This window comes from Vigna radiata, chromosome 11, assembly GCF_000741045.1.
Source record: "Vigna radiata var. radiata cultivar VC1973A chromosome 11, Vradiata_ver6, whole genome shotgun sequence".
Lineage (NCBI taxonomy): Eukaryota > Viridiplantae > Streptophyta > Magnoliopsida > Fabales > Fabaceae > Vigna > Vigna radiata.
The window spans coordinates 3,702,177-3,719,360 of NC_028361.1; the positions used below are offsets into that span (position 1 = coordinate 3,702,177).

Genomic DNA, 17,184 nt, shown 5'->3' on the forward strand with positions numbered 1-17,184 from the left:
TGATTATGTTTAATTTTTTCCCTTTTACTCTCGGGTTAGCTGCCATTTTTATTCTTACTGGTATGATTTGGACTCCGCAGCACTACCTCGAGTTAACGAATTGTAACTCCAGAAAGTGAAGAATGGATAATAGACAATATAAATATACATATACAAAAATATAAATATATTCATAGTAATTTTTATGACGGCTCTATATTTTGCTCTTGGTGACAATAATTCTTTTATTTAAAGATGATTTAATTTCTTATTAACATTTGATCAGCAAAACAACCACAAAAAGCTACATTCACAGTAAGTAATGCTTTACATAGTATAATAACTAATAACCCTTCTGGTTTTGAAAAAAAATAACATGTATTTTCCAAAACCGTAACCGTGTTTCCAAAAAAAGAACCGGTACGTACCACCCACCCTACTTCACCTTTAACTACTCTAAATATTTTACACAGAAAATAAATTAAGACAAGTTACTGTCTTTAGTTACTTAAGGAACGCCGAATTGTGATTAGTAGTTTATGTGGTTAATGGTGATCAAAGGTTTATTCTGCCATGACAATATTGCACGGCCATGCAGTGGAAAATGGTTGCAATTGTCGGAAGAGCAAAATTTGATTTATGTCGGCCAGTTTTTGCCGGAGCATGGTTCGTTCGGACCGGAGCCACTCGTTTTCGGTTCGTAGACGGTTACAGTGGTGAAGGAGGAACTGAAACCCGTTGTTCAGTTCCCGGTTTTCAACCCGAAACAGGTTCATCTGGTTCCGTAAGTTCTCTAGGTGTCTCTGTTTACGCATGCGTGACCTTCGGGCCGAATCCCGGTTCGATATCATTCTCCTGCGTTTTCGCTCCTCCATGAGGGACACAACCCGGTTGGACTGGTCCGAGGGCGGTTTTTGGTGGGCAGGGGTTGTTTTGGGGTCGTCCGAAGCGGAACTGGAGGTGACGGGGTTGGGGCTAGTGGGGTTGAAGGGCAAAAAATCAGGCCCATCCCAGGGCGTGAGAGCATAGTCGAACGCGGGGAATGCATTTCCCAGCATAGAATCGGAAGAGGTAAGATGAGAAAGCATGGTCGGAAACTTGGGAGGGGGAAAGGAAGGAGGGAGAAAGGGAAGAAACGCAGCTTAGGGTAGTCGTATTTAAGGAGATGCGGTAGGGCTAAAGCTGCGTAATTGAGTAGGGTTAAGAGGGTATTATGGGAAATGGTGTTGAAAACCTATGTTGTACATGGGATGGCTTTTGAGTCAGTGAGCACTAGGGTGGTGGAATTACTTTTTTATTCGGTGACCTCAGCCAGTGGGTCCCTGCATTTTAAGCTTACGGGCGAAGGTAAAATTACGAGCAGGGGTCCACGCTTGACACGTGTGGGAGTGTGTCTATGAATGTCCAATGATTGGGAGTATACGTTGATGACGTTCATCTTCCATTCTAACCCAAACCACTTAAACTTAAACCATCTAATTTTCTTATTTATGACATCTAATTAACACAAGTGGCCGGATTTGGTAGTAGGTCATCTTCGCGCATACGCAAATTATTTATCATTATGTCTATCATTAATGCTAAATATATTGTTTTATCTTTAAATTCAGCTATATCCATCTCCCACTATGTTAAAAGCAAAATATTGCTTAACCGCAATTCTGATATTAATTAGTACATCAATAGAAGTGGTTGAAAAAATTCACGTTATTTTTTCTTTCTTTCTGTCATACTTTTGGTAGGACAGTCTTTCAGTAGCATTAAATTACTAAATAATGTGTATGAAAATGGCCTTGTGTTGTACATGCTATCATACGCACGTATTGTATGGAAATGGCCAAGCAGCTACGTATTGTATTGTTCGGAGTATAATGGTACTTAAAAAAGTCTTGAGGTAGGAGAATCTCTAGGTTACTAGAATCATAATAGGAGTTGGAAACAAGGTTGGAAAACAAATATATTTTCCTACTTACTCTCTCTGTTGTTATGATTGTTTTATATTTTGAAAGAGATATAAATAATTAACGTAGTTAAAAGTTAAAAAGTCACCTTCAATTGCTGTTAAAATAGCTTTTTAACATTATTATAACGTAATGAGATTAGTTTATTAATTTTATATTTTTTTGTTAATTTTTTTATGAACTAATTAAATCAATATAATAAAGGGAAATAGACTGGTGAATCTATATGATTCAAATTAACCTTTGTTACATTTAAGACCAGGCTACTTAAGGATGCCACTATCATATGTGACTGATTATATTTGGTGACTTTATATATAAACTTCACTTTGGAACATCAAGATATTGTGCCTTATACATGTTTTTATATGTTTGGTTGTCTCAAGAAACCATTTTATCATTAATATTATTCCCAAAATAGAGCTTATTTTGGAAGCAGAGATTTAATATTTTACGTTTGGATTTTAATAAAATAACCATTTATTATTCTTTTACAAATTTGTATACGTAGACATTTAATCCCTTCGATAAATTTGAAACCCTTTTAAGCCATTACACAATTAAAGTACTCTTGATTAGCTTTAAATGAATGATTTTCATTTCATTAAACATATAATTTTGGACAAAGAAATATCCAAATATAAACTATGTTCTACTAGCTTTTTTCTGGACAAGATTAAGTTCTCAACATACTTTTAACTCAAACTTTAGTTCATCAACTTCAAATCAAACACTTGAGAGTATAATTGCTAACTCCTCTTAACCTTAAATATTATATTATTTTGCATATCACTATGACATATTTCTTTTTCAGTTAAAGTTTATGTTTTTGGTAATATGAGTTCAATTAATTATTTGGTCGCTCCAAAGGAAAAATAAGCATACCCAATATCCTGTCTGTAAATATACCATTATCTTCTTTATTTATTATTCGTCTAGAAAATATGAAAACTGTATTTACGCGTGAATGTGTTGAGAATAAGTTAGTCGAAGGAAGGAATATAGAAATAGTGACAAGTGTAAGAAACATCCGTATAAAACCATTTCGTGCCAAACCAGGAAAGGAAACAGAGTGTTAGTTGAGATTCTGCTCAGCCGTAATATATATATATATATATATATATATATATATATATATATATATATATATATATATATATATATATATATATATATATAGCTGGTGAGTTAAAGAGTTGAAATAGAGTGTAACAATTTGAGGAATATTCTCAGGCTGAGTTTTTAAATGATTACTATTACTGCAAAGCACTACAATTGAAAGAAAAACGCATGACTGGCATGGTTAAACAAGATGAACGAAGGTCGAAGACTCTTGGCTCACATTGTTGGGGAGGTTCAATATATACATATCTTTGTATATATAAATATTATCCGCTTTGAACCAAGTCCTCACGAATTTATTTTTGATATCATTCTAAAAGACCTCATATCAATAGAAATATATGTAGATAACAAAGGTCGAAGACTTTTGACTCACATTGTTGGAGAGGTTCAATGTATACATATTTTGATACACATAGATATTTTTCGTTTTGGACTAAGTTCTCACAAATTTATTTTTGGTATCATTCTAAAAGATCTCTTATCAATAAAAATATATGTGGATATAAATTCATATTTGTCTCTTAATTTATTGACTTTTTTTTTTTTTATGCTGAATCCACACATGTGTGGCTGGCTTTATTTTAAGGGTAGAAGTACAATGATTGCTGAAAAATATGGTGGAAGGAGGAACGCGGTAAGCAAAACCATGTGAACAGGAAGGAGATAAAAAGTGAGGAAGAGAAAAAAGCAAGTAGATATTTGGATGCAAAAAAAGTAAAATAGTGAAGAAAGATGAGAGGTATAGGAAGAAAGAAAATTGCAAGGGGTTACTTTAGGTACCTCTATTTTGCTTTTGGCTAGGTAGTCTGGTCCTATTATGTTGAAGAAACATGAAGCACGAGTTTATTATTGAAATCGCCTCATTCACGTGGTTCGACATGGATTATCTTTTTAAAACAGACTCAATTACGTACCATCACCTAATTCATTTATATACAAGAACAAAATGTAAATCCTAAAATATAAAAAAAGTTTCTTTCAATCATTTCTACATCTATAATTTACTAATATTTCCAAATGATGGAAAAATATAACAATATCCAACATCATAAAATCACCATAACTATTATTGGGCTTGGTTTTCTTGGAATTGGTCCAACATGGAACCCGAGCTTGTTTTTGTTTTCACACTTAAGTTGGGCCTCCTTTTTTGTGTCTTTTTTCTGTCGCCTTTGTAAACCAGGCCGAACAAAACACCAAGCAAGAAAATTCTGGGGGTTACTCCCTGTACCTCCCCAATTTCATCCCCCACCCCCATTTCATTTTTACCCTTTTTTTTATTTTTTCTATTCCAATTTTATCCTTTAGCAAAAATTTATATTTAGAAATAAAATTTTATGATTTTATTCTCCCACCCCCACATAACCTATTTATTCCTTTTTTTATCTTCATGCTTTCATCTTTACGCTTTCTTCTCAGGAATTCTTTGTTCTATTTTCTAGAAATTTTTTCTCTCATTTTTCTTGTATTTCAAGTGATAATTGAGATATCGATTTCTCTGGAAGAATTTGTCCTTGAATTATTATATCTCTGCATTGCATTGGTGGTGTTGTATCCAACCTTTAACCAGCGATCTTCTTCGAGTCGAGGTTAATAATACTTTCGTAAAACCGCTAAACGGATGGTGACTTCCGCTTACCCTTAAATGGATGTTGACATCCGTTTACGGATTCCCACATCCGTTTAAGCGTTTTCTAGATTATTTTAGATTATGTTTTTGTTAGTTTTATTTTTTAAGATTTGTTTTTATTAGTTTTATTTTTTACGATTTGTTTTTATTAGTTTCAATTTTTTTAGGATTTGTTTTAATTAGTTTTATTTTTTTAAGATTTATATTTTAAGATTTGTTTTTATTAGTTTTATTTTTTACGATTTGTTTTTATTAGATTTTTATTTTATTAGTTTTATTTTTTAAGATTTGTTTTTATTAGTTTACTTTTTATATTAATTTTCAAATATTTTAATAATGGAATTTATATGTTTTGATGTATTATTTTTAAATATATTTTTAACGTATTTTAATAATGTATATTTAAAGATCTATATATATATTGTTATTTATTTTTCACGATATTTAATTAAATTAATAATTATTTCATTAAATTATTCATATTTTTTCAATAATTTAATAATAATTATTTTATTAANTAAATTAATTTTAATTTAGATATAATTAAATAATATATTATAAAATTAAATTAAATTTAAATACTTTATAAATTAATTATAAATACAATAAACTAATAAGAAAATTTAAAAACGTAACAAAATTAATTGAAAATAAAAAGTTAAAATATAATTACTTATAAAATAAACTAAAAACATAAAAATAGGAAAATCCGTCAACGGATATCGACATCCGTTTCAGTGCCTGGACGTCTTCTTCATTCCACACAACACAGAGCACACAAATAACACGGAACTCAACAGCAGACCACAAAAACCTCAATAAACACACCAACCAAATATCAACAATAGAGAAGGCTACCCAATCCTACACATTACATACATTAAAAAAAAATAGAAGAAACGAAAATAACGAAACCAACGTCTACACCTCTCTGCACCGTGCCGGACCGCCACACACTCACCGCACCGCCACCCACCGCACACCAACAGGCCGCACAAAGCAACAGCAGGTTCAGAGGAGGACTGGGAGAGTGAGAGTTGCAGAGAGCATTTGAAAATGAAAGCTTTGGTGGGGGTGGGAATACGCGAAGGAGGGAATCTTGAGTCTGTGTGTGTTCAGAGTGTAAAAGAGGCAAGGTAGGTTAACTTTAATAAATAGGGATATAAAGGTAAAAATAAAAAAAAAAAACTAAAAGGTTATTTTTGTATTTAAAAAAAAATCTAAAAAAATTGGGGGGTGAGGGATGGAATTGGGGAGGTACAGGGAGTAACCCCCGAAAAATCTCCCTATGGAATGTTGAGCACATGCACATAACAATTATGGCCCCAAATTCAGTTGAAATAACAAAACCGATTGAAGTGAGCGGAGTGGTAGAGACTTAGACTAGTTTCCATCTTTTAAGTGCTAGAGAGTTATACTAAAATTTGCACTCATCAGAAATGAAATGAATCAAACAGAGTCCAAATCTAGATTAACATATAGACATGTTGTTCACAATAAGGAAAACATTCAATATTTTCTTGTGGATAATGACGCCGACAAAATTGAAAATCAACTATAATTCTCATTTATCATTATAACTATGGTCAAAGTCCATCACCATATTACTTTTTTTTATCTGTTGTTTTGTTGTAAGATCCGAAACTATAAACAATTCAAGTTTTCTCTTGATTCGCCAATCTTCCAAAATCTGTAGAAGATTTTTTTCATGATATCGAACGGTTGTAACTTGTTGGAAACATTCTAACATTCAAGTCAGATAGGTTTCAAGAAGGTCAAAATGAATATTATTAGAAAAAAAGTGTTTTACTTGATCATTAATATTGTATTTATAGGTATTGTTCTCAATAATTAGCATTAAATGCTCATAAATACCGTATCTTCTATTTTTCCTTACGCAATATTCATCCATTAAAATCATACTATTAATTACCTTTTAATGTTTTCTTTAATATTCTTTCACTGTCAGAATTGTCAGAATCGCTCCATCGATCGGCCACCGTTCAACCTTTGCTCGTCACCAAACCCTGTCCCGACCGGCTAGCTATCTCTTTATACTACATCTTCCTTATCTGCGTGTATTATGTACGGTAGGAACCGGACAGTACCAAAAGGTCCACATACGGACCGCTCGCATAACCATCCAACGATCAAGATATAGAACCCGGTCGATACCGGTGCGGTCGCAGAAACGAACGGACGGTCTATGAGAGTTAGGACATCAGGAGCTAGGGTTCAGAGGGTTGCTGACTAAAGGTGACGGACGCAGACGGACGTCCCACGATGGCAAGAACTTGGCTCGGCACAAATCGGTCAATAAGGAAGTCTGTATGACTGATAGTCAGAACGGGACATAAACCGGCTATCGAGAGCCTCGCGCTGTCGTCGCGAAACGTGTATGACTCAGGACGACCGTTGAACGTCCGGTCGTCAGCGCTCACTAAGAATATCATAAGCAACTCCGGATTAAGGTAAATTGAGATTAGCTTCCAAGGGCCTACAATTGGGCCTTGATTAAGTTTACACTAATCATTGGCCCATAAGAAAAACTATAAATAAGAGTCAAAGGTAAGAGGTGGTTGGTTCACATTTATTCCACTCTCTTTCTATCTCTAACCTTGAGAATTAAAACTGACTTGAGCGTCAGAGTATAATTAATAGGTACCCGGCCAAGCTCGACCGAAAGAACAATATCACGAAGAGCAGATAGGAAGGAGTCAGACGGTTTGTGAGAAAAGTGTGAAGGAGGACTTGGAGACATTCCCGACCGGAACATATTACAAGCCCCGAAGAAAAATAACAAAATCAAATATAACCCCATCCATCACAAAGCATAAATAATTTCCATTTCAAATTTATTAATCATAGTTCTTTTATAATTTTATAATTCCAACCGTATAGATTAAGACTTAAAACGAAACACTGTCAAAATTAAATAAATCTTCCACCATTGCGTTAACACAACATAAAGTGTTATTCTAGTAACGTATTCTAATTATGCACAATATTAAAAGCCGTTTTGAGTGTTTTTTTTTTCTCAATGTTTGCCTAATCACTGTTTTTGTACATTCCGTACTATACCTTGTTATAATAATTCTCTTCAAAATATAACTGTCAATTTTCGCTAATTCTAATGAACTAATATACCAACTTGCATTTGAAAACCAAGTACATCAGTTTAAGTTTGGTTATATTTGGTTTTATTTTTAAAGTAAAAAATTATATTTTCTATTTATTATTGTTAGGTATAAAATTTATCTTTCATTTTTATCCTTATGGAGTAATTATATATTTATATATGCACAGGTACCTATATTTATTCTTACACTATCTCAAGTATTAGTTCAATTTTTTTGCTAATAAAAAATGAAAACATAGGAAATAAAATAATATTATAAAAATTTAATGTCAATTTTAAAAAAAATATGAACATAGATCTTAAAATAAAATATCAAATAACATTTACATAAATATCAAGTAATTATAAAAGATCAAATAACAATTGAAAATTCACAATTATAACGTTAATTATTTTGAAAATTGTTAAAGCAGGAAATACTTAAAGGATTTAATAAACACAGTGGATATAAAATAAATTAAAACAATAATAAATATTTGTATAAATAGTAAAAAAATAATAATATAGAGTAGTGAATAATACCATAGTTAGTACTGTAATTTAAAAAAAAAAAACATATAAAATGGTAAATTAAATTAGCAATATAAATATTAGAACTAACCAAAACACACTAAAAAAAAGAAAGAGAAAAAGCAAGAAAACCTAGGAGAGATAAGATAACAGTGCGATCTTCGAATGTATCCTGTAGTAACTGGTTTGTAAACAAATATTGTGTGAAAGAGGTTTAGCATGTTTGACTCTCTCTTCAAGAGTTTGTTTTCTAGATTACATACAGCTTTAATTAAACTTTGCCGAAAGCTGCATCCTTGATCTGACATGAGATATACACTCACACTGAACGTGGATTTCGAGTTTTAGATCCTCACGAGCTGAAGTAGATTCTTGTTTTTTTCTCTCTTATTTTGGTACAAATATTTGTTGCTATAATTTTCTTAAATGAATTATTTATTTTTACCAGTTAACTTTCATTTGTTCTGTTACTAACGCCAGTAAAAAATTGTTACATATATATGCATAAAAGAATTTGTAATTATTGATTAAAGCAATCAAGAAGCTTAGTTTTAGGAAGGAAAAAAGTGGCTAAAATTGAGGTTGAAGAGATGCATAAAGACAAGAGTTCTGATATAGACATAGATTAATTGTCCTTTGGAGATGATTTTGTTGTGGATTGAGTATTAGGGATCATATTCCACTTTCAGTAATCCTGTCTACATTGTCAACTTTCACCACTCTTCTATTTCTACAAAAGATCGTAATATTTTAAAATAATTTTTAATAATTTTTAATAACAAAACATATCTCATTATTTTATTCGTTTGTTTAAATTTATTTTAAAAAAAATATTTAAAACAGATTAATCAAAATTATCACATGTACATTTTAAAAAAGTTGTTAATTTTTTTTTATTTCTACAAAAATCAACAATTACAAATCGAAGCCTTGACAACTCATCATCACACGGGGACACGTATAAGGGTTACTTTGTTTTTGTACGTAACATTGTCTACTCATTGAATTTTTATTTTTTTTAAGAAAATAGATTTGTCTAAATCAAATATATTTTATGAAAATAAAATTATGATAGAATTTTATGTGAGTGTTATTAAATTCATAAGTGAACCTGGTTTATAATAGATTTGAGTTGATTGAATAAAAAAAAGTTGTTTCAAATGTAGGTTAAACTTAACGTATTTCAATTCAGATTACGTATTAAAGATAGATTAGTATATAATTTCTAATTTCTTTTCTTAAATACTAGTTTGGGGTCCTTATTAAAAGTTATTTGATGTAAAAGTAAGTTTGATTCAAATATGAAGTGAGTAAATACATAATTAATATATTTTTTTCTTTTATTTTGGACATTTATTTATGGATTTTGTGAGATTTTTTTTTATTATGACCGGGATTTAAATATGATTAATCATAATTAAGTATTTAAAGAGATGGTTTTAAAGTTAATTCATTTTGAACTGATAGTTCATTTTCTACCATACTTTGATCATTCGGTCTGATTTCATTTTTGGTTGAGCGTTCAGTTAATATTAATTTATTACTAATTAAATTTTTGTTTATAATGACTATTTTATGAATAAAAAACTTTTAGTTTATAAATTAACTAATTCTTATTTGAATTTTTGTTTACAGTGTTTGGAACTATCGTAAATTTATTTTTCTAGATTATAAAATTTTAGCAATATGATATTTTTAATTATCACGGTTTCATTTCATTCAATTTTGTAATATAACAATTTAATAATTTTTATTCATGTAATATCTATAATGCCATTTACATTAATATTTTAGTTTCAATAAAGTGTGTGAAACAAGTTCCATAATTAGTAGAGATGGAAATACTCTTGGGAGTCAGTGTGGTAAAGATTAATGCTGCAACTAATGTGCCCTACCTAAGTTCCATAACTTTCTTTATATTTTACATTCTAGTAATTTCTTTAATATAAATCCTATTCTTAAAAGGCTATAAGATGCTCATTTATAAAGCAAATGCTCCTGCTACGAAAAAGAGATTAAAATTAGAAACAATTTCTTATTCGGCAATTGAAAGAATATTTTAATATAATGTTATCAAATTTTCGAGCTAACTAATAAATTTGAATAATTTACATTTTTAAATATGATTTTTAAATTAAATTAGAAAGTATAAATTTAATATTATCAATTGTAAAATCGATAATATAGTGTAAAATAATAAATTTAGAATGATTTACGAACTTAAAATTATATATTTAATAAAATGCATCAAAATTAATAATAATAATCTAAATATTTATATTTTATAATATTTATTTTTATAAATAATATAATTATAAATTTTATTTATTTAAAGTTATATAATTTTATTAACTTATTTAAAATAAGATATTATATATATATATATATATATATATATAATTTTTTTCATCTCAAATAAATTCTTACAAATTTATAATTGAATCTAGGAGCTAAGTTTACTCAACTGTTACTAATCTAAGTAAAATCTCGAATTTGATACTGATTGATCATCAAAATAGTTTTCTATATAAGAAAAAAAAGTTAAATAGTTCATTACAGAGTTATCTGCCACTGCCAACACAGCACACATTTACGTTGTTCTTTTATTACTCCTTTCTACATTTTTCTTTCATGTTTTCTGGCACTCTTTTCCCTCTTTCTAAAAACAGAGACAAAGAAGTAATCCTATAAATAACAAAAATTCCAGCTTTTAGTTATCAAGTGCAGAATTTCGAAGTTCGAATCTTTCTTTTCTTGCTTTGTTCTTTTGGTTCATTAGTTGTGCCTGTCTTTTGGTTCTGCTCAAAATTTCCCCACTATTGATATGACCGTTTAATTATTTTTTTCTTAAACAAAGAAAAAGGAGAATACTTTTTTTGGATTCTTTTTGGTCCTTGAGAATTTTGTTGCCACCCCATTAAATAAATTCTCTCTTTACCTTTCAAAGTTCACACCTTTATCCCTATAAAATCACAGTCACCATAAATTCAACACACACAAACTCTCCCTTCTTTCTCTTCCATTTTTCAGTTTTCTTCTCTAACACAAACCAAATATGAGAAAGATCACAGCCCTATTGTTCATGACTCTGTTACTCAGCTCCATCATCACCCATGCTGCGGCCCGCCCTGAATCAACTTTTCGCAGGGGAGCCTCACTAAATCCGGTTCGTTGCGTTTAATGATGTTCTTGTTGGCTTTTACATTAGTCTTTTTTTTTTCTTTTATTCTCAGTAGATATTTCGTAAGGTTCTGATTCATATATTTCTCAAACGCGTAGGATGTTCTGGGAGAAGATAATTGTCACGGCATTGATGAGGATGAATGTTTGAAGAGAAGGACACTTACGGCAAACCTAGATTATATTTATACCCAAGACGATAATAATTAAAGTTAATTGTTTTGTATTATATGTTAGATTTTGATAACCGTTTGCTTTCTTACATATATCATTTTAATGTTTTACATATATCATATTATTTTCTATATGCTACTATTTCGACTTGCAAACTTGTAGTTTTGTAAGTCTGATGTTTATGAATGAATAACTTATTAGGGGGATTTCTACTCTCGGATTGAGAAGTTAGATAAATGAATTGACAGAAGATGAGAAGAAACAGAAAGTGAGATAGTTGTTGACTTGAGTTGAGGAATAGCCATAAGATTGAATTTAATGCAAGATATTAATATTTTCTGAGAGTGTATCTGTTGAGTGTTGAAGAGAGTGATATTTAAAACTGGTATCGAAGAAATAAACTGGTATTTAAAGTAGCCTTTATTTATGTTGCAGGCATTAACTTCCCATTATTCTTCAATACTTATTCAGTTGTCTTCTCAACTACTCTAAACAAATCTACCAGAGAATCCATTCCCTGACTCGCAAACTAAGTAAATAATACTTTTTTAAAGAAATTTCTTAGTTAAATAATTAATCTCCAGAGACTGTTTTAGTTTTATTCTTTATTTTATTTTCCTTTAATTTTCATTTTTAGTAAATACTTTTTTATTTTATTTTAATGTTTGATAATATAATATGCAAAATGTAAACATTTTACGGACAATTATATGTTAACCTAAATTCTTTTTATAATATTTATTTTAATACAGTACATATATATTCTTTTATTAAATTTAAAATATGTTACCACTTTGGTGCTAAGGAACGATAATAGTTTGTGGTTTATACCCACGCCTTTAAGCAAATATCTGATTTTAAATTCGGACAACTCTTCGGCACTATTACACTGCAACACGTTACCATTGTCGGCGAGGAGCGGTGTGTTGGGATCACCGGTGTTTTCTTTCGATTGAGATGCGACGAGAAAAGAAGAAAACAAGTACTACCACTGTAGAAAATAAAATTGTTTAATGGAGCCTTCTTATCACATACTTAAATATGAAATTGATCTATCCAAATTAATGATGTATTATTCTCAAATTAAAATAATATAAGACTTATTTCTCATTATTATAATATCTATTATAATAATAAATATTTAATTTTAATAAAAAACCTAATGATATAAATTCAATAAATATGACAATAAAATAAATAATAATAAACATAATTTCACTATTTCTAAGATGATTTAGGACATGACTCAAATCAAACAACAATAACCACAAACTCCTTTGAATTTTGATGAACATTGGCCTAAGAGTACCTTCTCCTCCATCAATTTCAACATGCACGTCAAATGCATGCACGTAAAGTTAAAGTCATATACAGAAATAAAGGAGGTAAAATGTCACTGGTTGTATTTCTCCTATTTCCTCCATATCCATAGTGTATTCGTAGATACAAATATAGTGTAAGAAAGCAAGTGTGGTTGCTTCCACCCACCACCATCTATAAGAATCGTAATCTCATGCAAATTGTAGAGTCTCAAGGACAAATATCAGCCTCAGAAATTGAGTAATTATTTATAATTTAATGTTAGAAATGTATGTTTTTATTGAAATTTATAAAATAAATATTGATTTTAAAGAAATTAATTTTATCTAAATTACATTAGAAAAAATGGTTTTATTCATACTAATATTTTATGGTTTAATTTTATTTAAATTAAACTTTCTAATAATATTTTATTTGAAATCGTGTTTTTCAAGCCGCAGTCGACAATACCCCGTGTGGAGAGCTCTGAGAAATGGTGGGGAAAGACCGATGATGGCAAGACTGTGGGTGACGTCATTGATTTTGGAATGCAAAGAGCTCTGAGAACCAATAAGGATGTTCTGAACTTGGGTAAATCACTGTTTGTTCCAGGACTAACTAAGGTGGATGAAGAAAATATATTTGAAAACACTTTTACACTCATTTAATATATTATTTTTCATTTTTCTATTATAAAAAATTTATTAAATGAGTATAGGTGTGTGAATCTACTATTATTTATCCAATGTGTATGCATGACACGAATATCTATTTATAAATAATAATCAAATATTTATACATCATCATTATTATTTATAAATAATAGTCAAATAATAATAATTAACACAAAAGTAAATCTAATATATTTATTTAATATTTAAAAAACGAAAAATAATAATCAGATAAGATCTGTTTCTTTGTTTTTATAATCATAATCAAAACCTATGTAATAAATTTATGATTTTTTTTAGAAAATTATTTTTTAGAAACGTAAAAGTTGGATTTAACAGATGAAAGCTTCAGTTGTTTACATCGGAATCCCCATTCTCAAAACAAAAAATTATCTAATAACCCTAGTTCAGCTGATTCATACAAACAAAGTAAAGTAATAACTGCCTAACGTTTTGATTTAACAGTTGACATTGAGAAATCCTTTTTCTAAACTCGATTACAACTTCTGATATAGCTTCAAATTGTATAACTAACTACCACATCTTTACAATTCCTATGTTGCATGACTCGTCAATAGAACTTAGTTTTAGCTGTTTTAAATGTTGACTAATGTGAAACTAGCAAACTACATATCAAACGTGCATAAGTGCAATTTCCTCTGCCACTGCCAGCCAGATATCAAACATTCCACTTTCATTGATGATGAAATGAATAATTCAAATACGAAGGGCGTTCAAAGAATTTACAAGTACAGGTTGGGTGCATGTCAGTTGAAATGCACTTTAAGCACAACTAATGCCAAAATGTCTATAAACAGAGTTGGACAGATTAAGAAAGTGTAACAGTAATAACCAATAGCAATTGTAGAACACGAATCTGCTCCTCCAACAGCAGATTAAAAACATTAGCCACAAGGGAATTCTAACCACACTAAGTTAACAAGGCATTAGAAAATCTCAGTCAGCATTTCACCTTCCCATTCAGTTTCGTCATAGAACAAAGTGGTTATATCCATAAGAGAACATGAAACAGAGTTGTCATATNCAAAAAGGGAGAGGGTGGCAGAGTTCAAATGACCCGAGGATGCGCCCTGGCTAATAGAAAATATCATATCATCTTACTATACAGAAGGATGTATTTACAACAAGTTTCAAGTCAAGAATAGATCTAATCATGATTGATACACCTTAGACAAATAGTATTAATGGTTGATGAATGCTTTATATGAGAGAGCTGTGGAGTTGGCCCNTGACTTTANAATGTAAGAGAAAACGTACCTTCTATGATCANTGTACATCTATAATATTAAGATTTACAAAGTTAATCCATGTATGGTATATAGAGATTATGACAAAGCTGCAAGCCCAAAGAAGCAGCACCTCCANAAAATTTTCTAGTTTAGTTACCAATCACATNTATTNGGTGAATGAAAAGTAGTCAGAAAAANTACTTAAGCAGGCACCAAAGCCCAGCCTCCACCCATTATGTGCAGATACAACGAGAGACANATAGTCACAATAACNGAGGACTTCGCTGCAAGATATCTCACAATCTCAAGCACTGCCTCTTGAGCAACATGAGCACATCTCATCACAGAAGCACAAAATGTCTGCAAAACAAACTCCATGAAAGACCTAACAGTCTCAAACGTCACCCTTCCAGTCAGGTCAAGAACAAGCCTCCTATTACTGGGAACCGCCAATGTTGACGAAATTTTGCCCACCCAGCTACTCTTTTTTTCTTCATCATAAACATCATCAACCTTCGATTCAATCTTCGATTCAACGGACGACATTTCTCCACCCAAGTCCTCATTTATCAAAGTTTCTCCAATAGCCAAATATGAACCTGAACCTGAACCAATAACTGCATTTGAACTTGTTAACACTTTGTGAGACGTCTTGATGAGAGTCTCCACGGCACCATTACAAACAGAAACCAAGATTTCCCTCACATTGGTCTCATGCTTCGGGTTAGTTAAGCCAGCAAAGAAATCGTCATAGGTGTTGATATGCATGGTCTTATCAAGATAAACCGCAACCGCGGTGCTCACAAACAATTGCACACAATTCCCAATCAGTTCCCCGCACTTATCACCACAAACTACATCCACCCAAGCAAGAACAGGATCCGAATTGGATCCAACATGTGTGACACCACTAGTCTCATTGCTGGAGCTCGATTCTCCACCAAAGTGGTTACGTTGATCCGAATAAAACGCAAGAACCAGGTTCCTAGCAAAGCTTCCAAGAACTACCGAAGCAAAACCTGACCCAGCTGGTGTAAACATTTTGTCAAGCACCCGGTCCACGGCGGTTGAACCGGATTGCTCACCACCAGTCCGGTTGATAGATTGATAACCGCGCAGGACTCCGACGGTGACAGCACTGGTGACCCCAACCAAGGACTCCGACAATTGTTGAGAGCGAGCAATCTTGGAAATTTGCTTCAAGCTATTGGGGATTTGATCTGAATCGGACTGCAGAAAATCTTTGACGTCTCTGGATACGATTCCGATGGTATCTGCAGATTCGGACACGGCTTCCGCTACGGAAACCAACGCACCCACAAGCTTCGAAAGCCTCTTTCTCTTACGAACAACAGAAGGCGAATGAAAGAGCTTGTAAGCGCTGAACCCACCCAACCCAACAGCACACAGAATGAAAATCCATTTCTTTCTTTTACGGACGTAATCAAAACGAAAACCCTGACCAACTAACTGCACTTCCATTAACCCCACCTACGGATATTTAAACTCGCCAATTTATAATTACGATCGCTGCTGACCCAAACCAAACGATGTTAAATAGACATAGAAAAAAAGAAAGACAGAGCTTGGAGAAGGTTGTGAGGTCAAAAATTGAGAGTTTGTGCTGGAGTTTAAGCTGTTTGCTATTGCTTGATTTTGGTGGAAGCAGTAGCCCCAACCGTCATCTTCAATTCAGCCGTCACGCCACAGACAAATCACACCCACCACAAATTATTCAATTTTTTTTTTCTTTTTTGTTGAGATATATTATTCTATGGGCTGGTCTTTGTGGACGCTTCTCTCTTTTGGATCTAGCCCGAGTGTCATTACAGTTAACATAACCAATATGCAAACTATCTACAAAAATATAAATAGAAAATATATGTAGAAGATTTAACATTCAAGGTTGGCCTTTGGCCGCTGAGTTGTTAAAATCTAAAAAGTGAAAATGGAAAAGAAAGGGTTAAAGAGAATGGAATTACATACCAACGCAATTGTGATATAAAAAATAAAATGAAAATTAGAGAATGAATGATATTAAAAAGTTAAATTTTCTAATTTTACCTGTGTTACACAAATTTTAAACTTAAATAAAATTCTCATTCTGATTTTTTTTACGAGATCAATTCATTAATTCTTTAAGATTAACGTAAATTTAGCATTAAATTTGTTTTAGTATTTGCTTACAAAATTACTCTTTGCAATATGTAGACAATTTTCAAATTTCCTATTATTTGTAAGTCTTCTAGTTTTTCTTATCTTTGAG

At 31.3% G+C, this 17,184-nt stretch overlaps 2 protein-coding genes across 6 annotated transcripts; both read right to left on the reverse strand.

The window, feature by feature from the left end:
* Positions 1-309: 309 nt before the first annotated feature.
* LOC106777426 (bZIP transcription factor 53-like) lies at positions 310-1,277 on the reverse strand. Its single transcript, XM_014665009.2, has one exon. The coding sequence runs from the start codon at positions 1,065-1,067 to the stop codon at positions 543-545; it is 525 nt and encodes a 174-aa protein (XP_014520495.1). The 5' UTR covers positions 1,068-1,277; the 3' UTR covers positions 310-542.
* A 13,220-nt stretch (positions 1,278-14,497) lies between these two features.
* Positions 14,498-16,700, reverse strand: LOC106778067 (protein PHLOEM PROTEIN 2-LIKE A10-like). Of its 5 annotated transcripts, none has more exons than XR_002665945.1 (3): positions 15,120-16,700; positions 14,947-15,048; positions 14,498-14,759 (listed from the first exon to the last, which is right to left on the reverse strand). XR_002665945.1 is itself a non-coding variant. In XM_022775571.1 (2 exons), exon 1 carries the CDS (start codon positions 16,398-16,400, stop codon positions 15,120-15,122), a length of 1,281 nt encoding a protein of 426 aa, XP_022631292.1. In that variant the 5' UTR covers positions 16,401-16,700; the 3' UTR covers positions 14,498-14,759. The 5 variants fall into 5 exon arrangements, 3 of the variants coding, with proteins under 3 accessions (XP_022631292.1, XP_022631291.1, XP_022631290.1); XR_002665944.1 differs by having other exon boundaries at positions 14,498-14,763; XM_022775571.1 differs by lacking the exon at positions 14,947-15,048.
* Between the last annotated feature and the right edge of the window lie 484 nt (positions 16,701-17,184).

What these genes read in the sequence shown, in the direction of transcription:
- LOC106777426 (XM_014665009.2), bottom strand. Translation starts at nt 1,067, where the DNA reads ATGCTTTCTCATCTTACCTCTTCCGATTCTATGCTGGGAAATGCATTC.